General features: G+C 41.9%; 1 protein-coding gene across 2 annotated transcripts in view; it reads left to right on the top strand.

Moving 5' to 3' along the window:
* Positions 1-23,419, top strand: part of SEMA5A (semaphorin 5A) — a 519,394-nt gene that overhangs the window by 385,445 nt on the left and 110,530 nt on the right. For both annotated transcript variants that reach the window (XM_033178781.1, XM_033178782.1), the window contains exon 12: positions 3,499-3,706. In XM_033178781.1, coding sequence (XP_033034672.1) covers positions 3,499-3,706 — 208 coding nt within the window. The remainder of the gene's footprint in view (positions 1-3,498; positions 3,707-23,419) is intronic.

Genomic DNA, 23,419 nt, shown 5'->3' with positions numbered 1-23,419 from the left:
TCAGTCTTTCACCAGCATATATTTATGAAACATCTGATCTCTACCGGCCCTAATAGCAGCCACAACGCATACATCACAGGACACAACTGGCATAGTTCTTGTCCCCATGGAGCCTAAGATCAAGTGTAAAAACCACAAAACAAGTAAGTTAGTAACTAAAACCATGGTAAATGTTGTAAAGTAAAAACAGCAACCAAATACAAATAGCTTTGCAAGATCCACCAGGATCCTGCTATTGTCCTCCGATGTCAAATAGAAATCTATGGGTTTTTTGGGGATGTCTCTTTGATAGGGCAGTCTCCGTCTTTCTGCCACTGAAAGAAAATAACGTTGTCATTTGTCACCTCAGGCACAGGAGCTGCATGTCCAGTGTATGCCACAATCACAGGCTCTTGGGCTACAAGTGCTTCCTGGTGGCCGATGCCAGAGCACAGAGAGGCACAGGCGAAGGTGGAGGCAGGAGCGTGGGGCCACCAAGTGCATGCCCTGAGCTTGACTCTAGATGCAGTGAGGAGAGCAGAGTGAGTGTGCTGGGGAGATGCAGGTGACAGAGGTGTAGAGGAAGCCTCAGGAGTGGCAGGGATGGCAGGAGCGGGTGGATGAGAACTAGGTGAGCTGTGGGTGACAGGGAAGGAGAGGTCCCATCATTGGCACTGGGATTATGGTGCTGCTGTCCCTTAGACAAGGTCACAGGAGGTGGGACATGCTGGTAGGCCACATGGAGAGTCAGGGAGGCCTGTCAAGTTTCTGGTGTCTCCAGTCCCTGGAAGTTTAGTTGCAGATACAGAGCCCACATTCAGCAGTAAGATCCCCGCTTTGAAGATCGATCTGAGGGTGATCATGAGAACAGGGGATGAGAAGGCTGTGACCAAATGTGTGAGCATGCAGGAGTTCAGAGCAAGGGCAGAGCACAGGCTGGGGAAGGAAGAGCTTCAAGGAGACAGGAAGGGTCCCTGTGTGCTGAACCTGATGCAGAGGGAAGGGGGAACTGTGGAGGGGACTTGTCACATGCCAGACACTCCAGAGAGTGAAGATGCAAGGTCATGCATTGTGGACCAGCATGCAAGCCCACGCTGAGCACTTTGCTCTGAAATGCTAAGCCCTATAGTTTTGTTAGTTCCCACCAGTTGGAAAATCAGATACAAGGTGTGCAGAAATATGCAGTGAAAGTTTATGATCAATGATGACTCATTCTTTTAAGTCAAATTATCACAGATCTTTACAAATTCGATTCTTTCCACAATTACTTAAGAATTTGAAATACATATGAGCATATTGACATTTGGACTGTTGTTAATTTGGGCAGGTTTCTCAGAATAATAATCCTTCAACAAAATAAATAATAAATATCAATGAGTCTTTGTTAAATTCTCAGATAGGCTATAGTTCTGTAAACTCTGTTTCCCATGCCATGCTAGGCTGGTAAGCAACTAGTGTGATGCTGGTCACAGCACAGTGATCCTCCAGCCAACTCCCGACTCTAGGCAGCCCACCCCACCCCTGAACTTCTATGAAAGTTCCTGTTTCACACAGCAGTCTCTCACACAAGCTCTGCTCCTGCTTCCCTCTTAACTTGTGGCTCAGATCATGTCCCCATGTGTAATGATGTCCCAAAGGCATCCACAGGCTCTATGCCCATCACGGCTCCACAGGAAGGCTGACACCTCCCTCTGCTGGTGCCTCATGGGGACCTCCTTGCAGGGCCTTGTGGCTGACATATGTGTACTGAAGTCACCTTGCCTGAAGCCCCCGTCTTCTCCCTGTTAGTTCCTCGGTGCTGTGTAAGTTTATTGACGCTTCACTCTACCCCAGGCAGAGAGACCTAAGAATCACTGAGGTTGAATTTTCCAACAAGCTCATGAACTGTGATGTCCAAGTCAAAATTAATTTGAATTGTAGAATTAAGACATACATTTTTTCTTACATGCTTACCTCTGTGAACTGTGAATTTGTTAAAATGCCTGCCTCTCTACGCCACAGCTGCCTCTTTCTCTCCTGTCTCTCGTTCTCTCTCTCTTTTGTCCTCACCCTTTTACATGAACACAAATATATACTCTTTTCTCCAAGATCATTTTAAAATCTTCCCAGCATATAGCATACTTCAGTGTATGCTTGACCTTTTTCAAAAGTAACCTATTTAACCAGCTAGCTTAAAACAAAAGCAAGCAATTGTTTGCCAGTACTGTATACATGATTTTTCAGTCAATGCATAATCAGAAAATGCTCATTGGAGATGTTTCAGATATACTTTTTAAAGTAAATTCAGTAAAACATGTCTGCATATGTATTTTTTTAAAACAAAAATAGCCTCCATCTCTAAGACTTTCATAGAGAGAGAAAAATGTAAAGTATTTTATCCAAGGTCTTTTGCAATTAATTGCTTGATAGGAAGCCTTGAAGTCAAATATTCTTGACTACTTCTGGTTTTAGAATAACTTCTTAAACTCGTTTTCTGTGTTTGCAAAATAAGATTCATGATGTTTCAGAACTCAGGATCGTGGAAGGTGTTATTCAGTCAGGGCCTTCAGGATGATTCCAGGTACTTGAGTGGATCTCTGAGGGGCTTCCAGAAGGCTGGATTTCATGCCTGGGATTTGCAAGGTGTCAGCAAGGGGTTGCGGGTGCAGCACAGGGTACCTGGGAGAGCAATGTTTGTTTCAACTGTGTGTCCCCCCTACACACAGGTGCTAGCCATGCTGTCCCCGCCACCCTCCCACTGGCATGCTGGGAAGACGCTGCTCCATGCCCCTCATAGGGGGGAAGGCTGCGTGGTTCAGGGGTCGCTCACTCTCCAGCAGTGTTAGCAGTCAAGCAGATAAATAAGTGCACAGAAACACCCAGGGAGCAGAAAACTTGGAGCGGGGAGGGCTTAGATCAGGCCAGAAATGGATGTTCAGAAGCACAGAAAAGAAGGTTTAGAGGAGTTAAGCCCAAGAAAATCACACCAAAGAGCGGGCACTAGAAGGAAAGAAGGAACTAATGTAGACAGAGGAGGGAGGGAGATGCAGGAGGGTGTACTTCTCTGGGCAGGAAGGAGGAGGGGGCATCATTGTCGTCCTGGATGTTTGAAGCTGCCCATCACATTGCATTTTCCTTGCCCTACTGGGCACCAAAGTCAGCACCTCTGACACCAAGAATCCAAGATCATCCCTTGAGAGTCTCTCTCCCTTGATGTTCTCCATGGAATGGCACAAAGCTTGCTACTTTGAGCTCTCCATCCCTAGACTTGGAACTGGAAGAGTCCAATTGGAGATGATTAGTCCTCGTCTCTTGCTACATGAGAGCATCATTTTAAAAGATACTGCTGCCTGGGCCCCACACCCAGTGCAGCTGACCTCACTGGTCTGCAGTGGGGCCCAGGTGTACTGTTTTTGAAGGATGCTTAGATGGCTTTCCTGGCGGGAGATCCATGGCTGCGTACACAGCACACTGTTTAACCAGGGATTGGTTTGTGAGACTCGCTGACCTTGTTTCCTTCTCATCCTGTGGCCTTCACAGATTACGGAACCATTAAGAAAGTGCGGGCGCCCCTGAATCAGACCTCAAGCAGCTGTTTGCTGGAAGAGATTGAGCTCTTCCCGGAGAGGCAGAGGGAGCCCATCAGGAGCCTGCAGATCCTGCACAGCCAGAGCGTCCTGTTCGTGGGCCTGCGGGAGCACGTGGTCAAGATCCCCCTGAAGAGGTGCCAGTTCTACCGCACACGCAGGTAGGGCATCTCCGGGGTCAGGATGCACTAGTGTGTGTGAAGGGCCCACCCAGAGAGAGCCGGGGAGACTTCAGATGCCCTGAAGTTGAATGGCCTCAGAGCCGCCCTTCATGCTTCTGAGAGTCCTGTGCTCTAGGATGCAGAGCTTTCATGAAAATGGATTAACCGTGATGAGGATAACCCATCAGTTCTCCTCAGAGGAGAAGCCACGATATAATAACTGTAAGCAGTTGTCAAGGTTAAAATAAATCATTCGGTGCCTTAGAACACTCAGCAATAATACTGATATTTGGTGACTGTATTAATCTGTTAATCTGGCACAAGCATATATATATATGTGTGTGTGTGTGTGTGTATATATATATATATATATATATACAGTGAGAGAGAGAGAGAGAGATGAAGTCTCACTCTGGCTGGAGTACAGTGGTGAGATCTCAGCTCATTGCAACCCCTGGCTGCAAGTGATTCTCATGCCTCAGCCTCCCGAGTAGCTGAGAATACAGATGTGTACCATTATGCCTGGCTAATTTTGGTAGTTGTAGTAGAGACAGGGTTTCACCATATTGGCCAGGCTGGTCTTGAACTCCTGACCTCAAGTGATCTGCCCATCTCGGTCGGCCTCCCGAATTCCTGGGATTACAGGCTTGAGCCACTACACCTGGCCTCAAGCTTATATTTTATTTGAATATAGAAATAACAAACAATATTCTAAGGTATATGTCCTTCTCGACCACAGCTCTTACGCTGATAACCCCTTGAGAAGGAATGGTTGATGTTGCTGCGGTGGCCCCCACTTTCTGGGACACCCCCCACCGCCACCGTCTTTGGCATCAGTCCCCCTGGAGTGCTGCTTCTCTCCTGAGCCTGCAGAGAGGGTAGGGAGGGAGGTCTCCTGAGCCTGCAGAGAGGGAAGGGAGGGAGGTCTCCTGAGCCTGCAGAGAGGGAAGGGAGGGAGGTCTCCTAGCCACAGGGAAACCCAAGTGTCATTGCATTTTGCTTCACCGTCAGGCCAGTCTTATCTTCCATGGGACATCCACAATTGACCACGGTTGTGTTTAAAGTTTAATTTGGAAACATGTTGGCCCATGTGCTTAGGAAATGAAGAAGTACTGTATACATCACACACTTGACCAGCACTTTCCTCCGCGAAACTGTATATACACTCTGACCCCTGACAAAAGATCACCCTTGGGGAAATCAGAATCTTAAATGTTCTTAGGCATCTTGTTTAATTCCACCCCCTAAAGTAGGGTGAAATTGCAGATTTGGAGTAGAAATAGTCCTTTTTGATATATCGCTCACAAACATCGACCCTACATGGGCCACTCTCTCTCAAAACAGGGTGCCTAATGACACTGGCTTTGGCACTTAGAAGCTAGGGTTCATGGTACAGACCTGTTGTTGCTTTTTTCTTTTTTTTGAAATGGAGTCTTGCTCTGTTACCCAGAATGGAGTGCAGTGGTGTGATCTCAGCTTAGTGCAACCTCCACCTCCTGGGTTCAAGTCATTCTCTTGAGTCAGTCTCCTGAGTAGCTGGAATTACATGTGCCACCATGCCTGGCTAATTTTTGTATTTTTAGTAGAGACAGAGTTTTGCCGTGTTGGCCAGGCTGGTCTCGAATTCCTGACCTCAAGTGATCCGCCCGCCTCTGCCTCCCAAAGTGCTGGGATGACAGGCGTGCGCCACTGCGCCCAGCCCTGCTGTTGCTATTTTTTGACCCAGGTCACAAAAGTATGTGAGAATTCACTTTCTCATCCAACATGTGTGAATTGCTATAGAATCAAATAGGATAATATAGAGAGTATAAAATTTAAAGTACTCTGCAAAGTGAGCATTCTTAGGTGGAAGGAAATTTTTTGTGTGTAATCACAACAATATGCCTTTCAAGATGATTCTAGAAAATGAAGTCTATAATATAATGTCTCCTTTGAAATGAGACAGAGAGTTGGGGAATAATGTGAGGAACCTCCCAGCTAATCATAATGATATTGTGAGCCTTAGTAACAGCTAGTGATATTTATTAACTGCCATTGTTATATATGCCTACTTCGTAAATTGAACCAGTGGCTGCTTGAAATTTATTCTGGTATGTGTTCCCTGCAGAACTAGCCTAGGGAAGAAATTCTTCTTCCCTGGTTGCTGTTGGTTCAGTGGGTAACAGGGTTGGGGTCTGGTCAACAGGATGTCATAGCTGGAATGTATCTGGAAGGACACCCGTCTTCCAACTCCAGCCCAGGGAAGGATGACCTTTATGGAGGGTGACACAGGATAACCTGCAGGAAGCCGCAGGCCTGTGCTGTCTGCCAGGTGATTCTGGTGCCAGAATGGGGGTGCATGGCTTACAGACCTGAGGCAGTTCATCTTTTACAGGTTGTTCTACTTCCTTGAGTCTGGGTCACAATCGCTCAGCCTCTTGTACATGCAGCTTAGGAACTAAGTTCTGCATCAGATTAGCGATGAGAGACACGGTGTCCCTGGCATCTCTCATGCACCTGAACTGCCAGCCCACTTGTAGATCCACAGGAACTGGTGCTCCAGGCACAGAGGCCTCGGGAGGAGTTCACTGTTCCCTCTTTTCTTTCAAGGAGAATGATGCCACTGGTGTGTCTTCATTGGGCTCCTGAGAGGGAAAGAGCTTGACATTTATAGCTGGAGCTTCATCACCCTGCTGTTTACTCTGAGAAAAGCAACAAGAGATCGTAACTGCATTTTCAACTGACAGACTGTGGTCTTCTGTGTGCCCGTCCTCAGAGGGGGTTAGTTTGTGCCTGGCCCTTTAGTATTTCATTCGAGAAAAGAAAACTAAAGATTTCAACCCAAGCATTTCTCTGAATATTTCCAATGTGTTTCTCTACTATCCTACTCCTGTAGAAAGTTAGGAAACCCTCCCTAGTTAACATTCCATGGAGAAAATAATCTTTTTAAAAAGAATACAAACTACATAAACTTTTTAAATAAATTATAAGGAAAAATTGTGGGTTTTTTTTGACAAAAGCAATTTTAATCTTTCAGAAAGATGCTTAAAGAAGTACACTAAATAGGAATAGGAAAACAATTGGGTAACAGTTGGATACTAATTTCTTTTCCAATATACTTTCCATCATAGAATCTCAGTGATGCCATTTATTATTGGAAAACCATCTTATAAATGAATCTAGAAGTATTTAAAAAGGGAAAATGCTTATCTAAATTACCTGTCTCCTTCAAAATCATATTTACATGTTTAATTTTCTTGAGTCTTTTTTTCCAAAGACAATACACAATGACATTTATTAAAATGTGTATAAATGATAACTGATACAATTTCACAAATTTCTTTTACATGTCTGACAATATGCTAGATTTTATGAGAATTTTGCAGAATGATTATGTCAATCCTGAAGGTAAAGTAGCATACCATATCCATTGTTCAGATGAGGAAATGACAGCTCAGATTTTTGGTGTCCTGCTCAAAGTCTCATAGCTACTGCAACATGAGACCTGGGTCAGAGCTGAGACTGTCCCAGGCCTATGCTGTATTACTGGTTCTTTCTGCTGCCCCTAGTACAATGAGGATCACCCGTTCTGTGGTCAGATTTCAGCTGAAGGAGCTGCTGGATTGTGTTCTTCATGTGTGCAACTGAGAGGCAGAGGTGTTCAGTACCCGGACAGGCAGAAGCCAGGTCTCCTGAGAGATACTTACCCCTTCGTCCCATTAGCCTCTTCCTCATTCTGCTTGCTGTCAGACTGGATCAAGCAAACATGAAGGAGGTTTTGTACTCTGTTTTTCCAAAGCATTCTAAGCTGAGTCTCCATTCTCCAGTTATTCTTAAGGAGATCGTGCGACCTCAGACGGGGGGGATTGGGAGTAGTGACAAGCACCTCCCTGTACTGACTACCCACATGTGTTGTGACTGATTGGAACACAGCATTGTTCCCTTGGAAAGTTATTTTAAAAGGTGAATATTTCAAAATTCTATTTTAGTCAAGTTTGACCTCAAAGATGAGCCAAAAATTGTGTTTTGATGTTAGCATTGTTTAGCACAGACATTTAATAGATAAAGTGAGAAAATCACGCAAAAGATAAAGCTAACTCATTGGAATTGGTGGTGATCTCTGGGGATGTAGAGTGCAAGAGAAACCGCACTATTCATGCGTATCCCTTTTCGTTTTAGGCCTTATGGACCACATCTGTGTATAAGTTGCATAAAGTGAGTTCACATTCACTAATTTCTGAGGAATTCAGGAATCTGGGTAAGCCCAGATATGAGTACAATGTGTAGCAGAAGAAAACAGGAAAGCTGACCTCATCCTGTGGGCCAGGCCATGTACCTGGCTCATGGTCCAATAGCATCATGTGGTCATTTTTTTTGACATATCTTTTATTATTACTATTATTATTATTTATTGTACTTTAAGTTCTAGGGTACATGTGCACAACATGCAGGTTTGTTACATATGTATACCTGTGCCATGATGGTGTGCTACACCCATTCATTAACTCATCATTTACATTAGGTATATCTCCTAATGCTGTCCCTCCCCCCTCCCAGCACCCCACGACAGGCCCTGGTGTGTGGTGTTCCCCTTCCTGTGTCCAGGTGTTCTCATTGTTCAATTCCCACCTATGAGTGAGAACATGCGGTGTTTGGTTTTCTGTTCTTGCAATCGTTTGCTGAGAATGATAGTTTCCAGCTTCATCCATGTCCCTACAAAGGACATGAACTCATCCATTTTTATGGCTGCATAGTATTCCATGGTGTATATGTGCCACATTTTCTTAATCCAGTCTATCATTGATGGACATTTGGGTTGATTCCAAGTATTTGCTATTGTGAATAGTGCCACAGCAAACATACATGTGCATGCATCTGTATAGCAGCATGATTTATAATCCTTTGGGTATATACCCAGTAATAGGATGGCTGGGTCAAATGGTATTTCTAGTTCTAGATCCTTGAGGAATCGCCACACCATCTTCCACAATGGTTGAACTAGTTTACAGTCCCACCAACAGTGTAAAAGTGTTCCTATTTCTCCACATCCTCTCCAGCACCTCTTGTTTCCTGACTTTTTAATGATTGCCATTCTAACTGGTGTCTTTAAAGTGGAAAAAGGCTGGAAGTGGTGACTCATACCTGTAATCCCAGCACTTCCTGAGGCTGAGGCAGGAGGATTGCTTGAGTCCAGGAATTCAAGACTAGCTTGGGGAACATGGTGAGACCCCATCTCTACAATACATAAATTAGTTAATTAAGTGGAAAAAGTCTCCATAAGGAGGCCCAGGATGGAGCAGCCAAGAGCAGCCACTCACTGACTGCCCGCCTGGTGTAAACACCAGTGTGAATTCAGAACCTGCTGCCCTGTGAGCTCTGGCTAAGACCTAATAGGGTTCCTACCTCTGTACTTCAGGAGGGAAAGAGCAATCACAGGACTTGCACTCTAATAATCTTGTCTATAAATCAGGTTGTTATTTTCTCCCGCAAGAAACTATTATAGCTTTCTAGGTAGTATGACTGATTGCACCTCTTCAAGGCTAAGGAAAGAACAGTTTAGAGGTGTGGTGATGGGATGGCTGCGGATTTGGACTCTTTTTTTTTTTTTTTTTTGAGATGAGTCTTGCTCTTTTACCCAGGCTGGAGTGCAGTGGTGTGATCTCAGCTCACTGCAACCTCCACCTTCTGGGCTCAAGTGATTCTCCTGCCTTAGCCTCCTGAGTAGCTGGGACTATAGGCGTGTGCCACCAGGTCTGGCTAACTTTTGGTATTTTTGGTAGAGACAGGATTTCGCCGTGTTGGCCAGGCTGATCTTGAACTCCTGACCTCAAGTGATCCACCCACCTTGGCCTCCCAAAGTGCTGGGATTACAGGCATAGGCCACTGTGCCCAGCCCTGATATGGACTTTTAAAGTCATTTTAAGTACTGAGTTGAGTAGATCAGCATGTCAGCAAACTGTCTTTGCAAAGAGCCCGAGAGAAGCTGTTCTAGGCTGCACAGGTGTCCAGTCTCTGTTGAAACTCCTCAGCTCTTCCCTTGCAGTGTGAACGCAGCCACAGACCCTATGAATAGGTAGATGTGTGGGTCAAGCAAGGCTGATGGGTTTGTCTGGTGAGAAAATTGTGATCCACTGTTAGATCCAGACAGTTTATTACTTAGCCAAAAAAAAAAAAAAAGAGCAAAAAAAAGAGTCTACTCACCACATCCCTGGATGACATGAAAACAAAAGGGGCAGCCAGGCATAGTGGCTCACACCTGTAATCCCAGCACTTTGGGAGACTGAGGAGGGCAGATCACTTGAAGTCAGGAGTTTGAGACCAGCTGGCCAACATGGCTAAAACCCATCTCTACTAAAAATACAAAAATTAGCTGGGCATGTAGCACGTGCCTGAAATCACAGCTACTTGGGAGACTGAGGCAAGAGAATTGCTTGAATCCAGGAGGCGGAGGTTGCAGTGAGCCAAGATCACGCCACTATACTCCAGCCTGGGCGACAGAGTGAGACTCTGTCTCCGAAACAAAACAAGATGGGCCAGGTGATGGTGCAGGAGGAGAACTAAGGCATTGCACTCCCAGGAGCCTGTTTCATGCTGGCAGTTTTAGAGCCTAAAGCTGTATCCTAGTATGGGCGTATGAGGGGGCAGAAAGCCTTTCAACTCATCAGAACCTGGAAAGCAATGAGAAACTCCTGACAGCCTTCCTGGGACATAGGGATGCGGGAGGAATGGTTTTGCAGCAGTTCCTCATAATCCTCCCATGTTGCAGGACCAGGGAGGATCTTGGGGCCAAAGCTTAGGTCACCTGTGAGTCAGCCTTGCCCTGTGGCCTCTGTGCACTCATGAACAGTTACCAGTGAGGAACATTCCCCAGTTGTGTGTTTCAGGAAAAGTTTAGGGGCCGTATGAATTTGGCCACAGGCTGTGTGGTTTGCTGACCCATAAGTGAGATTATCATCTGCCTTTTGAATAAATGAATGTCCCTTAATAACACTAATTTATAAAATTAGATATTACATTTGTCAAATGAGCTATTACATTACATAGGTTAATCGGTACCCTAATATTTTCTGAAGATCATAGACTTTTCTACCCTTTGGATACTTACTCATACAATCTTACTGTTTTAGTTAACATTCATTCAAAGAGTGTGCAATTAATCTTTCATCAGAGAACAGAAAGTAGACTATGAGTTCCTGCATGCCAGCACAGGCTTCATTCAAGATGTGGAAACATGAGCTCCCAAAGGCTGGGCTTCCTCTGTGCTTCTGGGTTCAATGAAGGCCCCAGGCTGGTATCTAGTTCAAAAAAGGGTCAGTAAATATAGTATCTGTTAAACTAACAAATGGACCTTCTGCCTCTCCCTTATCTGCTAATTTACCTCATACCTTGAAAACAAGCAAAATTCTTGTGACAAAACAAAATTCCTTTACAGAAAAATGTGGCAATATCACACAGTAGCAAAAGCATTGAAAGCCTTTGGGCCTTAGGTGGGGTGGTTTTTTTTTTTTTTTTTGGTTTGTTTTATTTTTGCTTAATGAACTAATTGGGGAAAAGGAGAGAAAATCTGGGAACTGGAAGAATTATAACCTACATAAAAAAGAGTCACACCTTTTACATTGTGCCTTATAAAAATAGAGGGAAAGATGGCGCATTAAGAAAAAGACCTTGGGCAGGACGTGGTGGCTCACTCCTATAATCCCAGCACTTTGGGAGGCCGACCCGAGTGGATCAAGAGGTCAGGAGTTCGTGACTACCCTGGTCAACATGGTGAAACCCTGTCTCTACTAAAAATAAAAACATTAGCTGGGTGTGGTGGTGCGCACCTGTAATCCCAGCTACTCCAAGGCTGAGGCGGAAGAATCGCTTAAACCCAGGAGGCAGAGGTTACAGTGCATTCCACCCTGGGTGACAGAGCAAGACTCGGTCTAGGAAAAAAAAAGAAAAAGACACTGGCTCCATTGAGTGAACTGGTATTATTGCTTGAGGTCAAGAATTCAAGATTAGTCTGGTCAACACTGGTGAAACCCCGTCTCTGCTAAAAATACAAAAAAAAAAAAAATTAGCTGGGTGTGATGGCAGGTTCCTGTAATCCCAGCTACTTGGGAGGCTGAGGCAGGGGAATTGCTTGAACCAGGGAGGTGGAGGTTGTAGTGAGCTGAGATCACACCGCTACCCTCCAGCTTGGGCGACAGAGTGAGACTCCATCTTAAAAAAAAAAAAAAAAGAAAAAAAATTCTTCTTTAGTATCTACTTCACAGGCCTCCTGCTTTTGAGCTCTCAAATTTCAAGTTATGTAAGAATTCCATGGGAAAGCAGCTTCAGCTGCCGCCATTTCTTGGCTCCAGACCCCTGCACCTGAGTTATCCTAAATAGGAGCACCTGGGCTTCTCCTACTTTTTTAATTTTAATTTTAAAGAAATTAATACCTCATCAAAAAATTAGTATGGAAATTAGATTACTGCAGGACGTTTATTGCTCTAAAGGTCAAAGTTTTAAAAGCCAGAGTTAATAGGTTGACACCTTTCATAATTAAATATTCCCTAAAGACAGCATCTGCCAATGGGAAAAGCATACAATGTGTACAGAGAAATTGCAGGGTTCCCACATGGTCTCCCAGCCAGACAACCTTACTCATTTGGTCATTAATCAAATAAACATTCGGGAGGACATTTTGGCATGTACCCATTTGACAAAGTTAATATTATCCCCTCAGAATGAATGTAGTATTTGCCAAATCTCAAAGTCTTGAGTTTTTGTTTGTGCTGGCTTTGGTTTAACCTCTAGAGAATGTGGATTTTTTGTAATTAATTCCTTCATATTATATTTATTGAACTCAACACATGCCAAACACCAAGTGAGGCCCTGCATAGAGGATGATGAATGAGGCATCTCTGACCCTGCCTTCAGAGGACTCAGATTGTAATAAGAAATTGTGGTATAAGTAAAATCACCTGCTATCATGGAACTGAGCCAAAGGACCTTGGAGTTACCTTAGAATTTATTCCAAAATCGATTTGTCCTTAAAGTCTGATCCTGGAATACGCAAGGACCTAACATCCTCACCTAATGTTCCTCTCCGATTATTTTTTAAGCTGTATCTGTATCATAACCAGTGTTCTAATTTTCAACTTCCAGTAGTAAGGGAATTAATCACCACTTATGATACACCCTTTCAGTGATTGTTCTCTGATTGAGTTATTCTGAAGCCATTAAGCGATGCCTATGAAGACATCTGTATGATACAACAAAAATGTAATAAAGCACAGCAACATTATGTGGATGCCACCATTAAATCTGTTTTAAAAAATAGAGAAATGGCAGAAAGTAAATGCACCTAGTTTTTGTTGGTGCTGGCACTCACACAAGTGGTAAGTGCTAATTAGGACGGTGAGAAAGACATGATTAGAGGGGTTCCAAGTTAGGCTTGGGCTGGAGCACAGTGTATTCCAGTGTTGTTGTAAGGTACCATCCCCAGACCCTGGGCAGGGTGGGTAAGAACTCATCAACACGTGAAACTGCTTTCCTAAGAGAATGTATCCTTGGTCTCTAAATGGCAATGTGTGTTTTCAACAGTCAGTTGCGTAAAGTTTGAAAATCTATTACCAACCTTTTGCACTTCAGTTGAGAAACACAACTAATGGAGATCGGAAAGAAAAAGTTTCCTTCTTGGCCAGGTGCAGTGGCTTACGCCTGTAATCCCAGCACTTTGGGAGGCCGAGGAGGGTGGATTGCTTGAGGTCAAGAATTCAAGATTAGTCTGGTCAACACTGGTGAAACCCCGTCTCTGCTAAAAATACAAAAAAAAAAAAAAAAAAAAAAAATTAGCTGGGTGTGATGGCAGGCTCCTGTAATCCCAGCTACTTGGGAGGCTGAGGCAGGGGAATTGCTTGAACCAGGGAGGTGGAGGTTGTAGTGAGCTGAGATCACACCGCTACCCTCCAGCTTGGGCGACAGAGTGAGACTCCATCTTAAAAAAAAAAAAAAGAAAAAGAAAAAGAAAAATTCTTCTTTAGTATCTACTTCACAGGCCTCCTGCTTTTGAGCTCTCAAATTTCAAGTTATGTAAGAATTCCATGGGAAAGCAGCTTCAGCTGCCTCCATTTCTTGGCTCCAGACCCCTGCACCTGAGTTATCCTAAATAGGAGCACCTGGGCTTCTCCTACTTTTTTTTTTTTTTTTTTTTTTTTTGCTGCATAGTCCAGTGAATTCTTAAGGAAATAACTGCTCTCATATGTTTGCAAAACAGCCTACCTATGGAAAGAGCACGAGCTTTGCATTGTGGTGGTTCTGGACGGGGCTTTTGTGTGGTGTGTGACCATAAGCCAGTTACTCAACTTCTTTGTATCTCATTTCTCAGCCCTGTTTCCATAGGAGTGTGTTATTGGAGATAGAGAGAGGCTATGTTAGGGGTCTGGTACATAATAAGAATTCAACACAAGATAGTTCGTTTCCTGTTTTAATATTATACTCAGTTCATGCAGGTCCTTCTGAGCTGGCATTGCCTGTGAGTGGTCTTTTACACTTTCTGCACACTATGTTGAAGGCTGGGCTTCAAATCTCCCTTTGTCCTAGACGTAAGTCAAAATAAAAAGTCACTGAATAAACAAGAAAGAAAAGGAAAGTAAACAGGACAGACTGCTCTTGTATGTGTGGTTTGCCTTCTTTGCCCACATATACTTCACATGGTCTCCGGACTAAACTGAAGGCAAACTGACCAGCCAATCATTTGCTGCTCTGCCTTCAAATAACTTCACATTGTCTGAGAGGTGCTGGGCCCATCAGGCCAGATTCTGCTCCTTGCATTCAACTGTTACCTGCCTCTGTCAGAGCAAATCAACAGTTCATGAGACTCTAGCATGACCACATTATGTGCTTGGGTGAGTAATGTCAGCATGGCCTCATCCAGGCACTGGGAACATCTGTCAGTAGATTTGCAATAATTCCCTGTCTCAAATGAACATGTCTCTATCCACACAAGAGCAACTGGGATTCGGCACTGATGAAAGCTACACAGGGCCTAGTGTGAAGAGAGCCAGGTGCTTGCCTTCACCACTGTCACCAGCGGTCCAGCAGCCGTGAGGGCACCAGAGAATCCAAATTCAAGGCAGACCCACACTTGCTGTAACTACCTGCTGAGAGGGACAAATGTTCTTTCCGAGGGGTGGGCTGTACTACACAGAAGGGTTCCCTGGCATTGAGCCTCATCCACTCAATTGAGGTCAAACTGTTAGGTGAATTATAAGAAAACAGAATAATACATTTTCCCCCCCTGGATGTACTCCCCTTTAAGGTTTTGAGTAAAAATTAAAATGTATTACTTGACACCTTCTGCATTCTTCAGGCATAATTGTTGACCCTTAAACACTTTCACAGAAGTGTTTCTCTTGAAAAAGAAAAACATGTTATATAGCAAATAAGTAATTGTGTCTTCATTTTAAATCTTAATTAGCCAAGAGGAGAGGACATTGGGGAAGGGTGAACTTTGGAGGTACCCATAATTATGCCTACTCATAGAATAGAGAATGTGGAATACCAATGGTGTGGGCTTCTCCCTGAATGAAGTGACCAGTAATTATTTTCTTTTCTTCTCGAGCACATAGACGCAGCCTTTTCTGTTTGCCATTCCTGGTGAGTTACTTCCACATCGTGGAACCATGGAAGGTTGATGTTGGGCCATTGTAACACCCTATGCCCCCTTTGTCCTGGTTTTGGTGCCCTGGTACAATCCTAGCCATGGAAAAGGCTGCCTTTCTTAGCTTTGTCCTGGAGACAGTCTTGGCCTTTCTAGAAAGATTTTATATTTGTTCTCAAGAAAAGTTCACAATGATTGAAGCCCACAAGGAGGTCAAGATAAACAGCTCACGATTCAGTGTTTAGAGAGGGAGTGGAACGGGGTCTCTGCATCAGGTCAGAAACCAAAGCTGGCAACCCAAGTTAATCACAAGTCCTAGATCCAGAAAGAACTTTTGGCTTGCTTATTTCAAATATGCTCTATCTAATCGCATCACTATTTTTCAAATTATCAATTTTCCTGAAATGCTTCACTGTAAAATGTGTATCAATCTTGTTCAATTTTAAAACAGATTTTTCAGGAAAATTGAAATGTTACATTTGCCTATTAAGATTTTAACTAAAAGAACATTTGCCAAGTATGATTAGTATTAGTGCCAGTATAAGTCAATTATTTAAATTTAATATTAATTTAAATTTAATATTAAGTGCAAAATTAAATGTAAAAAATAGCCATTGTATTTGATCAATGTCATTTAATGTTAAGCCGAGTAGTTTTTAATACATTAAAAGTATTAAAAGTTAGTCACTAATTGAAATTGAGTACATTAGCTTCACATACAAATCATACCATGTTGCATGAATTATTATTGGACTTAGTATTCAATATAGAATGTTTTCAACTACCTCAGAAGTCCATAGTGTGTAATAACTTGAAATTATGCTTAGGGACTAATTATGACAACTGGTATGCATCTCCATCTCAAAAAAAACTTTTTAATATACTATCTGGCATGATATAACTCTCAAAACAGCCCTGTGAATAGATATTTTTGTTTCAGTTTTGCAGAAGAGGAAAACAAAGAAAATGTATGTTCTGGTTGGATTTACCAATTGAAGGATCTGTGGATGTCTCAAGAAGGTTATTGTCTACTTGGAATTTTCTTCAGTCTTATTTTTAGTAAGATTGTTTCTTTGTTTGAGATGGAGTCTCACTCTGTCACCCAGGCTGGAGTGCAGTGGCACGATCTCGGCTCACTGCATCTGCCTCTCAGGTTCAAGTGATTCCTGCCTCAGCTTCCCAGCATGGCATGTGCCACCATGCCCGGCTAATTTTTGTATTTTTAGTAGAGACAGGGTCGCACCATGTTGACCAAGCTGATCTTGAACTCCTGACCTCAAATGATCTACCCACTTTTAGCTCCCAAAGTGTTGGGATTACAGGCACGAGCCACCGTGCCTGGCCAGATAATGTTTTTAGTTGCAGCTCTTAAAGTAAAATAATAGCTTATGAAGTATATGGTAACATGGTGCTTAGAAATAAGACAGATTTTCTTAGAAATTGGGGAAGGGATAATTCACAGACAGGTTGATCACTACCACAATCACTGTAATGATAATAGAAATTAATATGGATGTTTGAAGTGTGGCTCTTGCACAGTATTTGGGAAGCACTTTAAAGTATGCGACACTTGCAAGGAAACCCTCAGTCTTTAATGGGGCCCAAGGACTCTGCCCATTTCAGTCCTCAAGCTTCAGCCCAAGTCCAGCCTCCATTTTACCAGTTCTTCAAACTCTCCAAGTTCTCTCCCCACTGAGTGCTTTTCCCAAGCTGATCTCTCTGCAGAAAGGTTCTGTTCTTGCTGGCTCCTATCAAATGGGTCACTTCTGTTCATCCCATTTGTTCCAGTACCTACATATCCTCTTATTCCAGACTCAACCACCCATCGTAGTGGGGATTCACCAGTCTCTTATGGCCCTTTGAATTCTTCCTTTGCAACTCGTTGTTGATATTTATCATGTAACTGTTTAATATTTACTTTCTTATCCAAATGGTAAGTTCTTGGAGCTCAGTGACAGTGTCTGTTTGCCATGGTACACCCAGCACTTTCAAAGTCAACTTCATAGCCAAGTGCTCATAAGTATGTGCTGAATCGATACATGATTGAAACACTTGTAAAATCCTATATTTAAGAATACATTATGTATTAACAAAATGTCAAGAATTTTTAATATCAAAAATAAACTGACCTCATGATAATTAGTGTGACAATGGCAAGCCAGATAAAGTCATCACAGATACTTAGATAATCTAATATGCATGAGGAATTGTACTTAGTAATAAATCTCAACTTTTCAGAAATACAGTGAAAATATTTTAGTGAATAAACTTATTTTCTGTTACTCAAACTAACAAAAAACGTAATTGCAAATTTTTAAAACATAAAGAAATAATTTAGATGTATGTTGATGTTATTGTCATGTGAAAAGAAAAGTAGACATTTATCCTGCTTTTTAGAATTAAGGCCTGCCTCCAAATACACGTTTAGCTCTAAAAAGTACCTTCAGTAAGTGTGTTTTCGAAAAAACTAAACCTTCAGATTCTGACTAACATTTTTATCTAAATTCAAGTACTTTCAAATACCAGGGTAATATGTACAATGAGAGTAGTGTAAGGTCATTAACACGTTATGGAAATTTTAAAATTGAATGTTGAGGCCGGGCGCGGTGGCTCAAGCCTGTAATCCCAGCACTTTGGGAGGCCGAGACGGGCAGATCACGAGGTCAGGAGATCGAGACCATCCTGGCTAACACGGTGAAACCCCATCTCTACTAACAATACAAAAAATTAGCCGGGCGAGGTGGCGGGCGCCTGTAGTCCCAGCTACTCGGGAGGCTGAGGCAGGAGAATGGCGGGAACCCGGGAGGCGGAGCTCGCAGTGAGCTGAGATCCGGCCACTGCACTCCAGCCTGGGCCACAGAGCGAGACTCCGTCTCAAAAAAAAAAAAAAAATTGAATGTTGACAATTATATTTGAACAGAATATATTTACGGGGTGCAAAATGATGCTATGACATTTGTTGACAATTTGGAATAATTAAATCATGCTAAAACTCGTATTAAAAATATTTATCACACAAGGAAAAGCATTTTCAAAGCAGAATACAGAAAAGCCACTTTCGCGGTGGCTGGGTTAATTGGAAACCTGCGATTTTCCACAGTTTCTTAGAGACCCAGCTTCCAGAAATAAAATTGTGTGATAGATTTTCTTAAGACATAATTTAGAATAAAGGTAGATCTCATCAGAATTTTGCCCATAGTGTAAGATATTTTGCATGAGGAAATTATATTGAAATATACATGGTATTTTATTGAATGGGCATTTGTATTTGTAAAGACATTTTAACATTTTAAAGGATAAGTGTAATGTTAAGAACGTGCAGAACCACTGGCATCATCAGAAGAAAAAGATGTTATCACATGCAGCTTTCCATTTAAAACAGCTTGAAATACTTCCCTCTAACACTGTGGCATTGTTTTAAGTCCCCAAACAGCTTTGCACAGGAAGTCTGGGGTAAATGTAGGGAGTCTGTGGAATTTTTCCCTTTTTGGAGGTTTAATTTTACCTACTGGTCATGTTGCTTTAATAAGAAACATGAAAAGGAATGCAGACCTTTTGAATGATCTCTTAAGTGTAGCCTCGCTATACTTTTGCTCTGTGTAAAGAATCATGCACTGAGAGTTCCCATATGTGATATACACTATGTGATTTTGTTAATAAAAGAATTACTCTCAGGTTTCGCCATAGGAGCCGCAAATATAAATATGCCACTTTTGGCTGCTTTAGTAAGATGAGGACACTCCCAGATCCGATCTCATTGGCACAGGCAGGTGAGGTCACAGCAGGGAGCAGAAGGACGCTTGGCGCTCACCGCACCCAGGTCTGTCTCATGGGTTGTACTTGAAGGGTCTTCAGATTTCCAGCAACTTCCTCTGGGTATTTTTCTACAGAATGACACTGCACATGCAAAGTTACTCAGGAAGAAATTGCTGACACCTGGATAATAAATGCACACGTTTCATGGTCTTAGTCATTGCTTGTGATAGTTTATTCTCACCATCTCTATTCCCTGCACAAAAAAAAGTGTTATTAAGTCAATTGTGTGTCTTGAGAATTGAGAAAATTTTTATATGTGTTTTACAATAAAAATACAGGTTCAAGTTTTATTCAATGAAACTGATCATTGAAATATTTTTTTATTTAAAATAGTACCTTATTGGGAATCATATTCCCAAAGCTAGAGATTTTAAAGTGCTTATGCTCACACTCTGTTATGAACTTGTAGTATTTGAAAAGGATGTCATTTGAATAACAGGAAAAGAAAGCATACTCACATCTATTATTCTTCTTCTAAGACCTGACTCTGTTTGTTTTGTGTGGGATTTGAGATGTTTAGATATTTAAATATGTATATGTGATTTTTTTTATTTTGTTTGTTCATTTATGAGGAGGAGAAAAATACATTTCAAATAGAAAAAGGATGGGGAGCCAAAGAAATGATACCTTAGAAGAATCAGAAGGAATTGGGAGAGTGATGTTTCTATACTCTTTAATGTTTCTGTAATGTTCGATGCTTAATCTTTAAGTTGGGAAGATTTAAGTGAGAAAAATCTTAACATGGAACACACATTAGATGCTATAAAGGAAAATGTTCATAAGTTTTACTGCGTAAAATTTTATAACGTGTATCTCAAGAAAAAAATGTCAAACAGGGAAATTATTACTCAGAGAGGGCTGCGTTTTAATGCAAAAATCACCCCTTCCAATGACCATGTAATAAAATGAATGACTCATGAAAGAGATCAAATCTTGGCTATAGATAGGAAGTTTCCTTGGAACTGGGTATGGATAGGAAGTTTACACATGGAAAATGCAAATGTTTAAAAAGTATATGCATGTATGCTAAGCCTTAACCTAAGGCACAACTGAAAGAAATGAAAACAGACAATTGAGAAATTCTTTTTTTTTTTTTTTTCATAAACCAGCTTTCTGAAAGAGTTATCCTTTGGGTGAGTTAAAAAAAATATGGTAATATCCAGTATGTAACAGGATGAGGCAGCAGAGGCACTCCCATATTGTTGGTTGGTCCAAACTTAATAATGCCCATAACTTTTGACTCAACAGTTACACGAATAAAATTTTATCCTATAGAAAATCTGTACAAAAATAAGTACTGCAGCCTTGCTTTAAAAGGGGAAATTTACACTGCTGGTGGGAATGTAAACTAGGACAACTACTATGGAAAACAGTGTGGAGATTCCTTAAATAACTAAAAGTAGAACTACCATTTAATTCAGCAACCCCACTACTGGGTATCTACCCAGAGGAAAAGAAGTCATTATATGAAAAAGATACTTGCACATGCGTGTTTATAGCAGCACAATTCACAACTGCAAAAATGTGCAACCAACCCAAATGCCCATCCATCAAGGAGTGGTTGAAGAAGCTGTGAGACACATATATGATGGACTACTACTCAGCCATAAAAAGGAATAAATTAACAGCAACCTGGATGAGATTGGAGACTTATTCTAAGTGAAATAACTCAAGAACAGAAAAGCAAACATTAGATGTTCTCATAAGTGGGAGCTAAGCTATGAGGATGCAAAGGCGTAAGAATGACACAATGGACTTTGGGGACTCAGGGGAAAGAGTAGGAAGGGAATGAGGGATAAAAAACCACAAATTGGATGCAGTGGATATTGTATACTGCTTATGTGATGGGTGCACCAAAATCTCACAGGTCACCACAAAAGTACTTATGTAACCAAACACCACCTGTTCCCCAAGAACCTATGGAAATAAAAAATTGAAAATAAAATAAATAAAATGAAGGGGAAATTTAAATAAATATTGGTTCATAAAAGAAATGGAGCACTGGCCAGGCATGGTGGCTCATGCCTGTAATCCCCAGCACTTTGGGAGGCCAAGGTGGGCAGATCACAAGGTCAGGAGATCGAGACTATCCTGGCTAACACGGTGAAACCCCATCTCTACTAAAAATACAAACAATTAGCTGTGTGTGGTAGTGGGTGGCTGTAGTCCCAGCTACTCGGGAGGCTGAGGCAGGAGAACAGTGTGAACCTGGGAGGCGGAGCTTGCAGTGAGCCGAGATCGAGCCACTGCACTCCAGCCTGGGCGGCAAAGCCAGACTCCAAAAAAAAAAAAAAGAAAAAAAAAAAAGAAAATGAAGCACTACACAGCTGTTAAGGGAAATAAGGTAGAGCTATATTTATTGACAAGAATAGTGCAATAATATATTATTGGTTGTAGAAAGCAACATGTGAAACAACAGCGTGTACAATCACATTTGTGTGTATTACATATAATTATATAAAACATATATTTGCCTATAAAAAACAGTAACAAAATACATATGTGTATATATAGATATGTGCACACAAGCATGCTCATATGTGTGGATAAAATATCTGCAGAATATGTAAGTTAGTATAAACAGTACCTACTACTGGGGAAATAGGCTTTCACCTTTTCCTTTATAACTGCCTTGTTTTTTTGTTTTTTTTTTTGAGGCGGAGTCTCGCTCTGTCGCCCAGACTGGAGTGCAGTGGCCGGATCTCAGCTCACTGCAAGCTCCGCCTTCCGGGTTCCCGCCATTCTCCTGCCTCAGCCTCCCGAGGAGCTGGGACTACAGGTGCCCGCCACCTCGCCCGGCTAGTTTTTTGTATTTTTTTTAGTAGAGACGGGGTTTCACCGTGTTAGCCAGGATGGTCTCCATCTCCTGACCTCGTGATCCGCCCGTCTCGGCCTCCCAAAGTGCTGGGATTACAGGCTTGAGCCACCGCGCCTGGCCTCTTTGTATTTTTTAATAGAAGTCATGTCTGCATGTGGTCGCATATCAAGGAGTTTTAATGAGGTTATAGGAACAGGTAATTGTTTCATACCTTTTTGTACCCCAACCTAGCCCTACTTCTGAGAAACAGCTTTTTAAATCATTTGCAATTCTTTAGGTAATTAATAAATGATAGTCGTATAATAACTTACTACATATCAGTCGATTTATCAACTGCAAACATATCTTCCCTAGCTGTACAACCTTCAAATCAATCTTTCCCTCCTTCAGTTTCTTCATTTCAAAGCGAGAATCAATGTAGTGCCTAACTGAGGTACTGTATTTATAAGGTTGTCATAGGGTTTAAATGACCAAATAAAAGTCACATTCTTAGAACAGAGCTTTATATATAATTAGTACATTTTCTGTTAACAATTATTATTTTATATTATGAATATGAACAACTCATCATTACTTACTTCTGCTACCTCCCTGCTGACAGGGTTGATGATTAAGCCATGATTTCTGGTCCTTGGTTAATTTGTAACAGGTCCTCCTCCCTCACTGTAAGTACTATCCTACCTCCAAGAGGGGTCATTAGCACCTCCATGCTGACATTGCCTTTCTTTCCTCACATCTGCTTCCTGCCTGTCCAACTTCTCGGTCCACTCACAGAATTCCCAGGTTCAATGTCCTGTGTGCCCATGACATTATCTTCTGTATATTTCTGGCTCCATCACTATCATCTCTGTCTTCTTCCTCCCTCATTTACCTTTGCTTGTATTTATAATGTAAAGGCCACAGCCCTCATCTAATAATGCCCATGTAGTGTATGAACTCTTTCATTTAGACAAAGTTAAAAAGAAAATATCCGCCATCTACAATACTTCTGATATCATATGTAGGATATTATAGACACAGCTATATGAAATTACTATGAAATGGAAAGTTTTAATACATTTAAGCTACAGTAAACAAATGAAAGATGTTCCTATTTTTTTGAATGATTCATGTTGAAGAGTTTTGGATGTATCTGCATGTCATTGGGCTAATTTCTCATTTTCTGTGCCTCGGTTTTCTCATCAATAAAGTGGTGGTAATAATGATGATGATGATGGTAATGGTAAGTAAAGTGAAAGTAACACCTGCCTATCAAATCGTTTAAGCATCTGCAACAAATAATACCTGTTGTAAAGAGGAGGAGGAGGATAATGGTGACGGTAGTGGTGGTAACAGCTATATTGTTTTTGAACATTGTAGAATCTTGATTTTAGCACTATTTGTGACAGCAAAATACTCATGTTGGCTCATCTTTAGTCATCTGTCATGTATGTTAGATTAAAACATAGATTTTTCAAAATGTCTATAT

Source organism: Trachypithecus francoisi, unplaced genomic scaffold, assembly GCF_009764315.1.
Source record: "Trachypithecus francoisi isolate TF-2019V2 unplaced genomic scaffold, Tfra_2.0 Lachesis_group2, whole genome shotgun sequence".
Classification (NCBI taxonomy): Eukaryota; Metazoa; Chordata; class Mammalia; order Primates; family Cercopithecidae; genus Trachypithecus; species Trachypithecus francoisi.
The sequence above is the reverse complement of the archived record's forward strand: the minus strand, read 5'-3'. Positions and strand labels throughout refer to the sequence as shown.